Source organism: Barbus barbus, assembly GCF_936440315.1.
Source record: "Barbus barbus genome assembly, chromosome: 1".
Classification (NCBI taxonomy): domain Eukaryota; kingdom Metazoa; phylum Chordata; class Actinopteri; order Cypriniformes; family Cyprinidae; genus Barbus; species Barbus barbus.
The window spans coordinates 24,602,293-24,618,901 of NC_136729.1; the positions used below are offsets into that span (position 1 = coordinate 24,602,293).

The following is a 16,609-nucleotide window of genomic DNA, read 5'->3' on the forward strand; positions in this document are numbered from 1 at the left end:
TAAATGAGTGATTTGAGAAAGCTGATGTTCCTGTGCTACTGAAACAAGTTTGATACTTTGCCATAATTTGACTTGCTAGTAATATTTTACAGCTTCTTTACAGGATCTAGGAGATACTGAGGAATATCACATCCTTTGGTTGTGTGTATGTTTTTCAGGTTCGTGGCATCAAGGGCGTATTCTTAGCCAATCAAAAAATAGATGGAAAAGTGATGACTCTCATTACCTACAACAAAGGCAGAGACTGGGAACCACTGGCTCCTCCCACAACTGATATGAATGCCAAACCTGTCAGCTGCAAGCAGGTAAATATGCCTGTTCATTCCTCATTCCAGCTTCCATTCCAAATTTTCAGATGGTCTTTTGCATTTCTATGTATCTATCAGTGCTAAATTAATTTTGGTCTAGCTTTCGCACCCATTTTATTTGTATTTGAAAAGTTAAGCAGAATGACTGTTTTATTTTTTTCCCTCCGTTATTTTTAAGCCCCTTTTACCTTTAATACTTGGATTTCCCAAACATATCACTTACATATGATATTTATAAACCTAGTACCGTGCAAACATTTGGGGTTTGTCAGATATTTTTTTAGAAAAAATCAGCAAGAATTCAGCCAAGTAATCAAAAGTGACAGTAAAAACCTACATTGTTGCAAAAGATTTCTATTTCAAATGCTGTTCTTTTGAACTTTATATTTATCAAAGATTCCTGAAAAATGTATAACATTTCCACAATAATATTAAGCTGCACAATTGTTTTCAATACTGGTAACAATAAGAAATGTTTCTTGAGCACCATATCAGCATATTAGAATGATTTGTGAAGGATAATGTGACAATAAAGATCAGAGTAATGACTGCAGAAAATTGAGCTCTGCTATCACAGGAAGAAATTACATTTTAAAATATTAAAATAGGAAAATTGTAATAAAATTCACAATATTCCTCTTTTACAGTATTTTTCCTCAAATAAATGCAGCTTTTGTAGGCAAAAGGCACTTCTTTCAAAAACATGAAAAACCTCTTACAGACCCCTTTTAAATGGAAGTGTACATAACATATCTACAAACTAAAAACTGAAATGCAGACCTTGAATTAAATATAGAGTAATTGTGCATATGTCGTTTTCCCTTCAGTTCATTGCATATTCATACCAACAAAATCGTGACTTTATTTCATTATGCATCTATATATCCAGCCCACACTCTGCTTTTTTCCTGTTCAGAATGATTGTACCGCATCTGTCTCAGACACAGACGTGAAGTCATTGACCCCTCGATCTGACTCATCTCCTGCTGTTTGCAATTGAGGGTTGGTGGGCAGAGCAGGCACTGGTTCTGCTGCTGTCTCATGAGACAAAAAAGAAAAAAAAAAAATTTATGTATTATTATAAATGCCCATTTTAAACACTGTGACTGGTAGCTGGCCATTAATTAAGACACAAATATGGTTTCTGGCAAACATGAGACAAGACCAACTTGCGATTTAAGACAAGATATAAATCACAAGTTGAAAGGACATGTATCGACTTCTCTCTCCTTTCCTGTCTGTCTAGCCAACCCTTCTCACATCTTCATCTCTCAGCCATCCGTTTGACATGTCTTTTTTCTCATTGTTCTCTTCTCCTCCTCACTTATCAACACTCTCTCTCCCTTCCTCTCTCATTTTTTGTAATTTTTACTGCTCTTCTCCTTTTTATTGCAACCCTGTTGAGGTTTTTGGCACCTTAAATATGATTTATATTCATGCTCTGATTCATCTTTTATCCGGAACATTATGTAGAACGACTTGTGAAGTGATTTTAAATTATGGGCTGCTTACTGTAGAACTGTTATTTCTTAATTATTAATGCAAGGTGGTTTTGTGTGTTTGTCAGAGAGTCTAGATTTTCTACTAAGTGCAAACCTTATGTAAAACACTTGTTGGTGGTATATCTATTGTGTAATAATTGGCATGATTGCCAAAGTACAAAAAAAAAAAAAAAGTCAGAGAGAGTTATATATTTTTCTTTGTCTCTGCTCCTCTTCCTAGCCTGACTGTCACCTCCATCTCCACCTGCGATGGGCTGACAACCCATATGTATCTGGAACAGTCCACACTAAAGATTCTGCCCCAGGCCTCATAATGGGTGCAGGTCAGTCTTCATGACAGCTGTTACACATCAGCACTGTTACCATAGCGGCGAGGAGCCCAAAAGCTCTGTATTCCTTTTCAATTACAAGAAGTAATTATATTCCAGATCCAAATCTGCACTGCTGCATGCTTAGGGAAACTGTGATAGTGTGTACAAAGCAGGCTATTTCTTCACAAAAAAGGAAGGAATGCTGAGAAATTTTTTTTAGGAGGGACAATTTAATGTGATGTACCATTTCTGAGTGTTGTGCACTGCCATTTAGCCCACACTGAGGCACAAAAGTAGGCAGGCACAGATATATGAAATATTTGCTCTTTATTGCCACAGGGTTCATGGGGAATTGAGGAAGACAATACATTAATGTTCTTGAATCAAAGACTAGAGCTATTACCACTTCACAAGGTCATCAAGTCTGTCCATCCCCTCAAGGTTACAGACATGTAACACACACACACACACACACACATAGACAGTGTCACAGTGACTTGTTCACTCTGACTTATTTCTCTTACTAACAAACACCTCAGCAGTCTCCGGTTTTAAACACATTGAAGCTTGTTCTCACCATATAAATGCACATGTGCATACACTGTGCATAGTGAGCTCTGAGTCTCCATCGAATCCTGCTTTCTCTTGCTATTATTGTGCACTTCCTCAGTAAAATGTTCAGCTTTAACTAATTCTCAGCCTTTGATCCACAATAGCCTCCAGTTTTCTCGCAGTTTCATTCTTTTTATATGCAACTCACTCAGGATCACTCCTCCTCCTCTCTTAAAATTAAAGAAAGTGAGGAAATTGCTCCTTCGCCTCAAGTTAAAAAGAAGAAAATTAAAGACGCTCTCTCCCTCTTTGTATTTATGTGGAGATGTTCTGTGTGTTTCTTCTCTTCAGGTAACCTTGGGTCTCAGCTGGTTGAATATAAAGAGGAGATGTACATCACCTCAGACTGTGGCAAGACCTGGAGACAGGTGAGAATGAACACAGAAAAGACACTAATGGTCTGCGAATGTTTTACAATGACTTTTCGGTGTCAGAAAAATGCTTCATTATAGCTTCTTCTGTGACTTGTTACGACTCTTTAGCTTTGCTCTCTGTATTTAACACCCACCTTTCCCAACAGACTTGGTTCGGTTTGCTTGTTGAATTCAGATCTCTGTTCCTCTTGTTCCCATTCTGCCCAGTTTCATTTGACACCCTCTCATTTGCTGTCGTTTCAGCGCTTAGTATGTGGCAGACTTATTTCTCTGTCTTAATGTCCTTTCAATGATTTTGGAGATTGTTGCGGCCTCTCATTTCCTCAGCACTATTTTTCCGTAATGACATTAAATCATGATTATGACAATTATGAAGATGAACTTCAAGAGATTATTTCATTTGCTCACTGAAGGTTTTTGAAGAAGAGCATCACATTCTTTATCTGGATCATGGCGGTGTCATTGTGGCCATTAAGGACACCTCAATCCCTTTAAAAATACTCAAGTAAGTTCAGTTTTTTTCTGTAATGTGATGTCTGGACATCATTTGTAAGTTTTCAAAGTCAAAAACTCAAATTGTACCCATTTTGCTGACATCACAAAGACTGACAGTAGAGAAACTGGGTAGTAAACACTGTAAACAGGGTCAGGCTTGTATAAAAACAGGAATTCAAGACTTTCCTCCCTGGCTTTTGCTGGCCTGATTGTGCTGGTAATCCTTTGAGTGAGTGCTTTAAGAAGCTCATTTGGCTCTGGAGGACTCTTCAGACCACCCTGATTTCCCGAGCAGCCTGAATCTCTTCCTTTGCACTCAGACAAGTCTTTACCCATATTATTTGAAGTGATTCACATACTAGATATCGAGTTCACCTTGCTTCACAAATGTGTGTAAAGAGGAGACCTATGAAGATCAAAGAGAAAATCATTACCATCTCTCACATAAGCCTTGAAGCCTTTCATCGGCATTGAGTCTTGGCAGTACAAACACAGCTTCTGTCAGGATAAAACTAAGAGCTTGTAGTGCTTACGCTGGCTTGTAGCCTACAAACTCTCATGTTCACACTGTGAGAATCAACGCCGATGGAGTGATTTTTTTCAGCTGACAGTATGCTCAGAATTTTTATAAAGAGAGGAATGAATGTATCGCATGTATAATTAATTAAATAATTTTTGAAATGTGTAAACTGAGTTTCACGTTTGTTTAACTAAAATGCACGTCTTCACTCAAAGCAGACTTGTAATAGGTCATATGATACAGTATATAATATTCAACTTTGTTTTCCGTATGCATGGTGAAAACTGCTAATACAACAAAACAAATATTTTATCTTAGGTTCAGCATAGATGAAGGACGAACATGGAGCATCCACAACTTCACCAGCACTTCTGTATTTGTTGATGGACTTCTGAGCGAACCTGGAGATGAGACTCTGGTTATGACGTGAGTATGAGTCCTCTGAACAGGAGTTACTAGTTCACTAGGGTAGTTCATCCAAAAATGAACATCATTTACTCACCTTCACTTACGGTACTTTCCTCTGCACAACAGATTAAGAGTGTTTTTTTTTTCTTTCCATACAATGAAAATCAATGGGGACCTATTGTATCTTGTTTTGGACCCCATTGGCTTTGATTGTATGGATGAAAACAGTCATACAGTTTTGAAACGATATGAGAATTTTAGGACAATTTTATTATTTTGGAGTAATTTTAGTTTCCTGTTTTGGTTTTACATGCCCTTAGTACACACAGTAATATAAATTTGCTTTTCCTTTCTTTCAGTCATTTTGTTTGTGCTGTTAGAGCATAATCTCGACCTGAAATGGTTTTGATTTAGACAGGCATTTTGCTATCAGGCCTTTAGTCCATCGCAAGCTGAATATTCATTGTAGAACTGCATTTAACTCAAGGAAAAGTATTTATAAAATTGGACATATTGGACATTTCAGATATGAGTGCTATGCCAGATGATCAAAGCATTTTTAATTGTTTGTGACACTCGTGCACTGAATTCTATAAAACGCAGATACAGGGTTCCACCTTGTGGCAGTGAAAAGTGATTTATTTGAGATTAAGTGTAGAGCATCTTCCCATAGACCCCAAACAGCAGGTGGTCTCTGTATTATAAAGAGGCTGCCCTTTTGATAAAGGTAATGTGAAATTCAAAGGCCTCAATTAAAGAGGCCCCCGCTCATTAGAAACACACTGCTGATGAGCGAGGTCATGTGTCTGTCCTCTCGTTTGCTCTGTTCCCAAGATGCGTAATTGGGTAGAGAATGTGTTGTGACGTGAAGTCAAGGTTACACTCAAATGGTCTCGCTTTTCGGTGAAAGGGATGAATGGCTTTTGTCTTGAGGGATAATCGGATGTTTATGGATGGAGGGATGGACAGGTCGAAGGCTTATGTTTAATAATGCTTGCTGTTGTGGACAGGGTATTTGGCCACATAAGTTACCGTTCGGATTGGGAGCTGGTGAAGGTGGATTTCCGACAGTCGTTTCCCAGGCAGTGCACAGAAGCTGATTATGACTCCTGGATGCTCACTGACCTACAGGTAATATCAGGCTGTTTTTTTGACCTCCCACTCAGCAGTAAAGTTACAGCATGTTCAAAAACAATAAAGGTTGCACCAAAGTGCTGGACAGCTCATTGAAAGTCATGAGAAGAAAATAAGGAAGGAGATATAAAGATTAATAAAAAAAAAAACGAAATAATATTTTCAGCAATACATATTAACTCTTCTGCTATGGAAATAAATTTTCATTTAGGTTGTGAATCAGTTTACTATTCAAATGGAGACTCATAAGAAGTTTTCTCCTACAGGGAGAGAAATGCATCATGGGCCAGGAGCGAATGTACAGGAGGAGGAAAGAGTCATCGTTCTGCATTAAAGGGAAGAGCTATACATCAGTTTTAACAGCTCAACCTTGCCAGTGCACAGAGAAAGACTTTGCCTGGTACGAAATAGAGAGATAACCTTTGCACATTTCAAGCCAATTGCAATTATACACAGATGCCTTTGCTGTAACAGACACTCTTAACTTCACTTTCACACCCCAGTGTAGTGCATTGTGAATTAGATCTGGAGCTAAAAATAGAGCTTTACGCCTCTCTGTGTGTTCTCAGCGACTACGGCTTTGAGCGTGCTCCCAGCCTCCGGTTAGAGGGGGATCGCTGTTATCCTGACTTCTGGCATGATCCTGACGCTCCACCTGAAAACTGCCACTTAGGACACAGCTACAAGTCCAGCACAGGGTAATACTGAATGCTGAACAATACGAAAGGCAGGGCATAATCACTACACTTATTAAATGTGTCAGTTTTTACACTGAACCAGCACAGTAAACGCCACAACAGAAAACACCCACTCATGCACATCATAGACACTTTAGATGAGCACACAAGCGTTGTTCAGACTGGCAGATAAAATGAGTACCATGTCCACGTCTTTTGAAATCAGATCTTTTTTGGAATGTGTCTTGGTCTGTATTGTCAGATCAGATTTTCATCATTCAGGTCACATCACACATGTAATGCCATAGTGCACAATATTACCTGAAGCTGTGTCCAGATACACTCCTTTTGTACCATATCTGCTAAAGTTGGGTACAAACCTCCACTCCGTTTCAAGTGAGAATACTATCTCAACATCCATTTTCATTTATAATACACATATAGCTAAGTTTTTCATGGTGTGCACTATAGTGTCCAGGCTCACAGAGACTCAAGACACCAATATTTTAGCAATTCTAAAAATATGAATCACTGTCTGGCCAACTGAGATTCTGCTATGGAGATGAAGGTTAGGATCATGATTTTTGTTTAGTAGTACTGTATATCAGCACCATTCATTATTTTCTTTTGGCTTCTGAGAGTGTTTGGACCCAGAAAACAGGAACACGTCATGTCCAGATAGCAAACTATGTGATGATCACTATGTAGTGCATAGTGAATGAGTGAACTAGTCAACAGTTTGCATGATTGTTATTTATGTTATGCTTCATGAACACTGTGATTGATCTGAGCAGAGACAAAATGTTCAGTTTTCCATCCTACAGGATACTCTCACTGAAATTATTACTATAGCAACCAATGCAGATAGACTGTATACAGGATTGACTAGATTTAACAAACAGGTCAGATTTCATTGCTTTCAAAATATTAATCAAAAACACATGTGTGTGCATTAAGGCCACACTGAGCTGTGTTAAGTAGAGCAGAAGATTCTCGTTCAGAAAAACCTCACCTGACAAAAAAAGTAGTGTTTGTTTATCAGTCTTTCTGAGACAATACCTTTCTGGACACTTTATATAGATATTTTATCCATCTATTAAAGCAAATTATTGTAGGTATTTAAGAATGAAATTCATCTTTTTCCACATCTCTCAATTATAACAGTTTATTTTCATGTCTTGTTGTAGGTACCGGAAGGTCATTGCTAATGTTTGCGAGGGTGGCTTGAATAAAGAACAGAGCTCGAAGCAGCATTCCTGCCCTCTGCTGCCCCCTAGAGGTCTGCAGCTGGGCATCAAAGGACAGATGCTGGCCGTGGTACCTGGTGATGACATCACTTTTATAGTCCATCAGGAACAGGTGAAGGACATGGCTTATTTATACAACTCTTATCATTTGAATGCCAAAAATGTAAGAAAACTTTGAATAGAAAATATAAAGATTTACAGGCAAGTAAAAACGTTCCACTTATTTGTAGGCATCTTTAACTTTTGTTTTCTTTTTACTTCCCTCTTCAGGGTGACACCACCAGCACCAGATATCAGGTCGATTTAATGGACGGTTTCAGGGCTATATATGAAAACCTGACAGTCACAGATGAACCCATTCAACACCGTTACGAGAAGCCAGGTGTTTATCGTGTGAGTGTGAAGGCTGAAAACTCTGCTGGACATGAGCAAGCTACACTTTACATCCAGGTCACAGGTCAGTAAAATCTTCAGAAATAATTTAGAGTCAAGTGAGTTTAAAGGCTGCTGCATAAAATTTTGGAACATAATGATTAGTATAATCTATAATACTGTGAGGTTGTTTCTTCTGAATCATAACTCAGAATCAGGCCCATGTGAAATCTGCACAAAGAAAGTTCGGATGTTACCAAATATTGATGGAAGTTGTACACATTTCTCACACTATATATGCTGTTTTATCTCAACTTAACATCTCAGGCTTTTCTCAATTTGTCTTTCTTTCTATTTTGATCCCACTTTCTCTCCAGCTCCTCTTCAAGATGTCCATCTGGAGGTGGTCCCAATTGCTGGCAGAAATCAAGAAGTAAATCTCACAGCTATAGTGCTGCCCACTGAGGCAAACCTTACCGTGTTTTACTGGTGGATTGGAGATAACCTTCAGGTACTCTGTGGTAATTAATAATATTCTATAAAAAATATACTCATAATACATCATTTTTAGGGGACTGCCAAAAAATACTATTGCAAAAGCAGTAACGTTTTTCTGTTTTTTAGTAGGTGTGTATATAAGGTGTTTGTGTTCAGTATTAAAATTGTACTGTCTTTTAAAAAGAAATTAGTAGCCATGTATTTTAGCACTACTCTGAATTTTTTCTACAGAAAAAATTCCATGTAATGAGGGTATGTAATAAATTCATTGGCACGGCATCTAAGATTATATGCATACATATGTGGAATTATAAAGATTAATGTTTAATGAGTTCATATACACACATACACTTGTAAATATTGAAGAAATTGACCTGGAATTAATTTGAGATACTTATGCTTAAAGGTTCAGGTGTAGCCGTTAAAGTGATACCTTTACACTTATCTAGATATGTATGACTTGTCTTTCCCCTCGACAGCCGAAGCTGACCCTGGAGAACAGTCTGATTACAAGGTTCTCTGAGGAGGGGGAAGTTCCTGTGACGGTTCAGGCTTCTAATGGGCGATCCATGGTACAGGACAGCAAGACTGTCATTGTCTACGGTAAGATAAAACACCCCTTGATGGTGTACAGCAACAGGGGCGGACTGGAAAGTTTTAAGGCTGAATTTTGTCATTTCAGTATCCCTCAAAATTATTCTCTTCTGTTGAATTCCATCATACATATTTAGCATGTTCAGAGTGCATTGGTTCAACATTGTGATTGTTAAAGTGTTAGAGATAGCCAGTCAAATCAAAGAAGGCAAGTTTACTATTTACAGAATTTCGAGCAAGAATTCTAGCACAATGCTTTTTAACGGTTGAAGAATGTGAGATAAGACATAAGCAGCTAAACATGATGAGGCCTAATCCTGCAATATAATCCAATAAAACAGTTTTACAATAAAAAATGGCAATTGACTGAAAATAATATGTAGGATATCTTTTTTATTTGAATATACATAAAATTCAAAGTGAAAGTTACTCAGTTATCATCCTCAGAGCTGTCTTCTTTCAGAAAATACTAGGGTTTATTGACCGCAACCATTTTATTTTGGGTATGTCCATGGGAGGTCTGTGCGTAAAAAGGAAGCAGCCAATCACCTAAAAATGAAAATCATTCACCCTTATGTAATTCCAAACCCGCATGTTTGCACTCTGTTTAACAAAAAGGACAAAAACTATAATAATATAACTGAAGGTCCAAATGGTGCGTGTGCTACGTACAATGGATTGGTTTTATGGTATAGGTAATCACTAGTCATACAGAACTGTTCCTCTATGTAAAAATTAGTTTAAATTCTATTTGCCATGTAAATCAGGAAATGCAAATTATGACTTGAAGTACAGCAGTCGTCCATTAATGTTAATGAGAAGCGCAAAAAGACCAGTTATTGCAATTAAATATTTTTGAATAGCATTCATTTTTCTGTTTTGAGTTGCATTTTTATGTTAGCAAGTGGTGTTAAATTGCTCTGCGCATCAGTAAGCTAGTGTGTTATGGGTTTTTTTAGTCCTTGCATGTACTTCATGAATAATCTGGGCCTTGTGACAAACAACAGATTGTATATAATTAAACATCATTCACAGAAACACTGTCAACACTAAAAAAAAAGATTGGGAACTAATTCCACAGTTAATGCATACTGTTTAAGTTCTCAGTTTGTGTTTGAAATCCAACTTGAGGACTAACCCTATTTCTTTGTTGTAATGACAGTGTTAAACAGAACTGAAATATTCATGTGATTCCAGGGCAGGATTGAATATTTATGAGTGTGGTGTGATAGGGATGAGGTCATGCTTGGAAAGCAGAAATGACGGTCTCCCTCAGAGACAATGTTCAGCTTGAATACAAAATGAAGAACTATTGTGCACAGTCTCACTTCACTATTTCATATCATTTGTCCTCAAGCTAAAAGTAAACCTGTTGTTTACATTTTTTAATCATTTACGTTGGATGACTTCCCAACTTTAAATTTCTGTAGAAAAAAAAATGACTTGCCTGGAAGATTTCGGTTCTTTATTTTGAGATCACATCTTTTCAACTGGTTTTATGAGTCTTTTTCATGTCATATGAAAGTTTTAAAGGTATATACTTCACCAACTTACCATTATTAATCACCTTCATGTCAGTCCAAACCCATATGCTTTGCTATAGTTATTGGAGTAACAAGGTTTTGTGAGTGTGACACTGATTGAAAGTCTTTGTCTACCTCGCCTATTGTTATGCAGTAGTAATAGTGAGGCTGAAGTAATGAGAGATAAATGATTATTATTGTATTGTTTTTGTATTATTCTTTTTGTATATAATGTCTCAGTTGATTTTTGCAGCTGCAATGTTAACATTTATATGTTCATAATACCTTGTTCATAATACAATGTCTCTCTTCAGATCATTTCCAGGTCATCCCATTGAGTTTCAGTCGTAATTTGGATCGCTTTAACCCAAACATCCCTGAATGGAGACAAGATGTGGGACAAGTCGTAACCAAGATTATTGCAAAGGTTCTCTTCTCAAACACACAAACACTATAGCTCTGTTTGTTTTATGAAAAACAACAATTTTAAATGTACTTATCATGTTGCACTCTTTGTCTAATAGCTCACAGGCATCCCTCAGGACTCTCTGGTTACCATGGTAAAGCCTGGCCTTCCCACCACTGCAGACCTCTATGTTCTTCCTCAAGAGAGCACACCAGTGAAGAGGAGTGTGTTTGTGGATAAGGTAGATGCATCATTTTGCCTGGGATGCCATTCGAACAAGAAGAGATACATTCTCAGACAGCAAAACATTAGTCTAGCAATAAAAGCTCTTGATACGGTGACCTAAAATGAAGACATCCACAAACAACCTGGAAATACTGTTTGCATTAGAAGTAAACAGTAAATACCGTAGATGAGTCAGGGAATTCATTTCTTGTTTACTATGGTTTACTTTGATTACTAAGACACAAATGAAAGTAATAAAGTAGCATATAATTGTAAGAATATTTTGAAGTGATATTTGTTAGGATTTAACTGTTATGTTCTTGTGTGCGTTCTTCATTTGCGTAGCGTGGTCCCACCATAAAGCAGGTTCTGAGTGAGAACAACGTGAGCTTCATTGTGAGAGGAGGGTTAAGAGTATTGGTGACTCTGGCAGACTCAGATAGAGGTGAGCAAAATAAAACAGATTCCAGCACCTGACAGACACTCACATTCATGTACATCTTGAAAGTATGTCAGTGAGTCACTTAACAATTATAGCATTACAGCAAGCCCTGCATCAATAATTACTAAAACTTAACTAATGTATTTCAAAGGACCTATCACTAGTGATGTGTCTGCCAGCACAACAGAGACTGGTGCGTCACTTTACCTCTTGCTTTTAGAAGTGTCATCTTTACTCTTTGAGTATATTAATCTGCTCATACAGAGATTGAAATTAAAGGGGGAAAATAAATCAATAATGTCTTCTTTCTGTTCTGTTTTCTGATCTAGTTGTTACGTACAGTTGACTTCATTTACTCTTCATATGTGTGCTTCTGTTGGCTTGCATTTCTGTTTGAGTTTTGTGCTGTCAAAGTCGCAGTGCTCTTTGGTTTGAATAACACATGCATGTTTTATTATAAACTTTCTTTTAAACATAATTTGTTTTGTGTATATTTTTAGTTAATCTTTTAGGCATTTTAAAATTTGTGAGTTTTTTTTGTTGTTTTTTTGTTTCACTGTTGTTTGTGTCACAGCCTCACAAATGCCTTCATCCACACAAGGTGTGTACATTGTGTGTGATTTGTGTGATTTGGATTTGTTTTGTTTATTTTTTTACGTGTTTGGTAAGTAAATAGCTATCATTAGAGCCAGGTGATGGTTAAAGAGTTCACTCAAAAATGAAAATTCATCTCATCGAGCATAAACTATCCCTTTAATTCCTGTGGCATTGCAGGCGCTAATGATATGCAGGTTAGCAGAATCAAATTCTGTATGAAATGTTTTGCAAATGTTGGCAACCGTTTGATAGTTATGATAAAGGAAGTAAAGAGTGATGATCGGAGATGTTCCTCTTCTGCAGGTTCTCGTCTGGCTGCAGCAGGTCCAGGTGTTTGGGCTCTAGCTGTCTTTCTCCTCATCAGTCTGATCTCTGCTGCAGCATTCATACTCTTCAAGTTTAAAAGGTTTGTCCTTTTCTTCAGGTTTATTGCTGCAATTTTAAAAAGTAATATTTCATGTTTTTTGAAGACTTCCCTGTCATTCCTGGGTGGGTTATTAGGGAAAATTACTCAACCTATTTCCAAATGAATAAAATGCACACCCATTCTGTCTTGCTCCCCATCACCGAATTGCATGGTACACATGTATGCAGGCACCACAGATTTTCTTAGAGAAACTGTAATCTTTTGATAATGCTATGGATATTCACTGTCCCGTCACACCCCATCACTGAAGAATGCATGTTCAGTCCCCACACCTCTAACTGACAGCCAGATTATATAACAGAACATGAACTACAAAACTGTGACAGGAAAAACTACAAAAACCATGGTTCCTTGCTGAGGCCAGAGGAGAGCAGCCTAACGCGTCCCTGGCTGCGTTTCAGAAAACTGCCGGGACGAAACGTCTATGCCCAGATGCACAATGAGAAGGAGCAGGAAATGACCAGCCCTGTCAATCACAGTGAGGACACGCAGAATATCATTCAAGGCGAGGAGTTCATTGATGACGACCTTGACTCGCAGACACTAGGTAACGCAGGAGGTAGAAGCAAATTCAGTTACCCTAGACTAACCAGTCATTACTAACCAGAAAAGAAAATTTCCGATCAGTCAACATCTAACATCAGTTTGCTACTAATTCAGAAATGGGGGGCATTATTGGATTTTTGGTCACACTCTAGTTTGGGGACCAGTTCTCACTATAAACCAACTATTAACTATGACTTTTGCCTCAATAAACTCCTAATTTTCTGCTTATTAAAGGGATATTTCACCCAAAAATGACACAATTTTGTCATCATTTACTCACCCTCATGTCATTCTAAACACAAAAGAACATATTTTGAAGAATTTTGAAGAACCAAACAGCTGTTGGTCCCCATTTACTTCCATAGTAGGGAAAGAAATACTATGGAAGGCAAGCCGATCTGGACCATCAACTGTTTGGTTACCAGCATTCTTCAAAATATCTTCCTTTATGTTCAACATTCAGTTTTGGGTGAACTATCCCTTGGTAAGGTAAATGTGAAGTTTAGATATGTTGTATGATTAAGGGATCTAAAATATGGTCATTCAGAATATGTGCTTTTTAAGAACTAATAAATGGTCAGTATTCTAGTACTATGCATGTTAATAAGCAACTAACTAATAGTGAGAAATGAGAATTGGTTCCTAAATTAAATGCTTCTAAATAAAGGATCTATTTGTTAATGCATGAGATACCGTGAACTAATAATGAACTATAATTTTATACTATTTATTGATTTAAAAAGTTAGTTTATTTATAAAAAACATATTGTTCATTAAATCATGTTCATAATATGTTATTGTTAAACTTAAAGCTTAAAAAATTACTACTTACTATGTAGAAGTGTTATTAATACATATGTATAAATTAACATTACCCAAGATTAATAAGGCTTTAAAATTGTTGTTTTTAGTTGAGAATTTTTAATGCATTAACTAATGTTTATTTAATTGAAATTTAACCTTATTTTAACATCTTATCATTTATTTGAGTCAAAAGGCACATAAAACTATTAATATTTTAGTATTATTAACAGTTTTATTTATTACTTGCTATTTATTTTTTATGTAAACATGGCTTTTAAATTACTTAAATGTTATCATTACTAATTACTTCATGAGTTGGTTAAAATGTCTACAATTTAAAAAATTATTCTAGAACAATCTATAGGTATTATTATTAAATGTCTACATTTCCTTCAATGTTACATTGTGCAACAACCTTGAGTGACGAAGAGCATTTTTTTTCACCTGCTGCCTTTACAAAATCTCCTTCTGCTTTCCTTGTTGCCAGGCAACCACTCAGGAGTGGTGTTGAGCATAAACTCAAGGGAGCTGCACAGTTACCTGACCAGCTGATGACCAATGTGAAGGTGCCAGTGATGAGCACAATAGACTATGCCTTCCTCCTCTCTCCAGATCTGACCCTTCAGACACCCTTACAGGAGAGAGATCAGAGACACACCTGCACCAAACCTTCTCCTCCTCTCTCTATCTTCTCTCTGGCTTTTCCAGCCTCTTTTCCCTCATTCCACGAGGTGGATTTTGTACCCATCTGCTGCACCCCGACTTCACTGATGATCACATACGCACACTTACATTTGTTGGTCTTTGCACCCTGCAGTCTGTCTCATCCCTGTCCACCTTCTCTCTCATCTCTTCTCATTATTGCTCTTATCACAGGGGCATGGGATCAACCCCACTTACTAATTCCCAGGGAGAAACCCGTTGACAAACACTTTATTTTCCATCTTTTGTTAGTTTTGTGTTTCTGTCTGAATAGTGTTTTTGACTCTCTTGTGGTCACTGTAAAACTCAGATTTGACAGATAGGTGAGTGAAGCTGTGCAGATGCGGTGCAGTGCAGGAAACGATACACATTTCATTCAGGGGAAGCAATGTTTGTTAGATATAGCCAAAGGGAAAACACTTAAGATATCCTGTCACCCTCTTTTCTTTTGTATTGTAAAATTTTTTTTTTTAAATTTTCATATGCAATAACACATCTCTTGCTTTAATCAACAAAATCTGTTCTTTTGCCTTGTTTCATGATTATGCTATGCAGTAAAGTCGTCATTTTTGTCTGTCTCATCTGATGCTGCAACACATCAGTGATATTATTCTTCTCCCATTCCACATCATTAATATCTATAGTGCAATTAGTAAAGGCAATGAAAACTTATTACCATTGATTACACTGACACAAGAAATGCTTTTATAGCAAGCAAAATGTGTCAGAAACGCAGGCGCAAAAATAATGATGCACCTTTCCAGTTACTGCCAAATCAGTACAGCTGGATGCTTCTTGGTGTTCTTAGAAAACCTGCACCAATTATCAGGGCCATCGCTTAAATTTACAAGGCCCCAGACGTTTTTTGTGGGTGTCCTTACGATAGGGCCTGGTACATTGGCTCTTTGCCCCTTGAGCCTTATTCCTGTCTGTTTTCTCCAAGAACGACAGTGCCAAATTCTCATCTGTGAGATTATAGTCCATTTATCTTCACTGCATTATGAAACCATATTCCCTAACAAATCAAAATGCATTGTTCATCGTGTCGAAATCTTTTGTGAAAGCTAGCTAAATTCATATGCTCATTTATTTATTGGACTTTAGAATTTCTCACAAGCATCAGCCATCAGATCTTTACAGGGAGTCAACACAGGATGGTACCCAGCGTAGCATGTGCTACCTGTCAGGTGTAGTGTGTATAAGCCTATATTAGGCATAGAAGGACGAGGTTATGTTCCCTTTCGTTTGGCTTGTATATATAACAATGTGTACATAGAACCCTCTGTATATAGACCCTCCAAAATATGACACTTTCAATAGACCAAAATGTGCACTGCTTTCTCCCAAATGCCTCGCACTGGGTTTTCTTGAATTCAGGAGTTCTACGTGGACATGATTTGATCACTTCTACATCTTTGTCTTTATTCAGCGTTGTTTACTGAAGGATATTCTTAATATGTCACACTATCTATAACATTAACACTCACACGACTAAAGAGCTGTGAGAGAAGTGGTGCACCGTCTTTGTGTGCATTTTTCATTTTTTTTTTGACATTTTAAGGGTTTAGCTGTTTGAATCAAGTTGTCTGTCTCAATGCACACGTCTCACTGTTGGAATCACTAGTGTTTTCTGGATGTGAATGGATGAGGGTCTCTCACTTGCACTAATCACAGTTCTTGTACAGTGTTGTTCAGGTGGGTTCAGGGAACACTTCATCTTCAAGTGAGAAAGACACTGTGTATGTTACATCATACTACATGAGAATGAATCAGTCCGGGAAGTAGGGTGACCATACGTGCTCTTTTTCTCTCACACGTCACGTCTGGTTAAAAAAATTACCCCATGATTTACTCAAGCCATCTTAGGTGTTTATGACTTTCTTCT

The 16,609-nt window shown here is 37.4% G+C and overlaps 1 protein-coding gene across 1 annotated transcript in view; it reads left to right on the forward strand.

The window, feature by feature from the left end:
• Positions 1 to 14,574, forward strand: part of LOC306871515 (VPS10 domain-containing receptor SorCS2-like) — a gene marked incomplete at both ends in the record, with an annotated part of 157,266 nt that extends 142,692 nt beyond the window's left edge. The window contains 19 exons of the mRNA XM_079419526.1: positions 159 to 305; positions 2,031 to 2,133; positions 3,025 to 3,101; positions 3,521 to 3,612; positions 4,441 to 4,548; positions 5,541 to 5,661; positions 5,931 to 6,064; positions 6,234 to 6,362; positions 7,529 to 7,700; positions 7,859 to 8,045; positions 8,338 to 8,471; positions 8,938 to 9,061; positions 10,890 to 11,002; positions 11,100 to 11,222; positions 11,552 to 11,651; positions 12,223 to 12,249; positions 12,549 to 12,651; positions 12,999 to 13,219; positions 14,510 to 14,574. Coding sequence (XP_079275652.1) covers positions 159 to 305; positions 2,031 to 2,133; positions 3,025 to 3,101; positions 3,521 to 3,612; positions 4,441 to 4,548; positions 5,541 to 5,661; positions 5,931 to 6,064; positions 6,234 to 6,362; positions 7,529 to 7,700; positions 7,859 to 8,045; positions 8,338 to 8,471; positions 8,938 to 9,061; positions 10,890 to 11,002; positions 11,100 to 11,222; positions 11,552 to 11,651; positions 12,223 to 12,249; positions 12,549 to 12,651; positions 12,999 to 13,219; positions 14,510 to 14,574 — 2,280 coding nt within the window. The remainder of the gene's footprint in view (positions 1 to 158; positions 306 to 2,030; positions 2,134 to 3,024; positions 3,102 to 3,520; positions 3,613 to 4,440; positions 4,549 to 5,540; positions 5,662 to 5,930; positions 6,065 to 6,233; positions 6,363 to 7,528; positions 7,701 to 7,858; positions 8,046 to 8,337; positions 8,472 to 8,937; positions 9,062 to 10,889; positions 11,003 to 11,099; positions 11,223 to 11,551; positions 11,652 to 12,222; positions 12,250 to 12,548; positions 12,652 to 12,998; positions 13,220 to 14,509) is intronic.
• Positions 14,575 to 16,609: the final 2,035 nt, after the last annotated feature.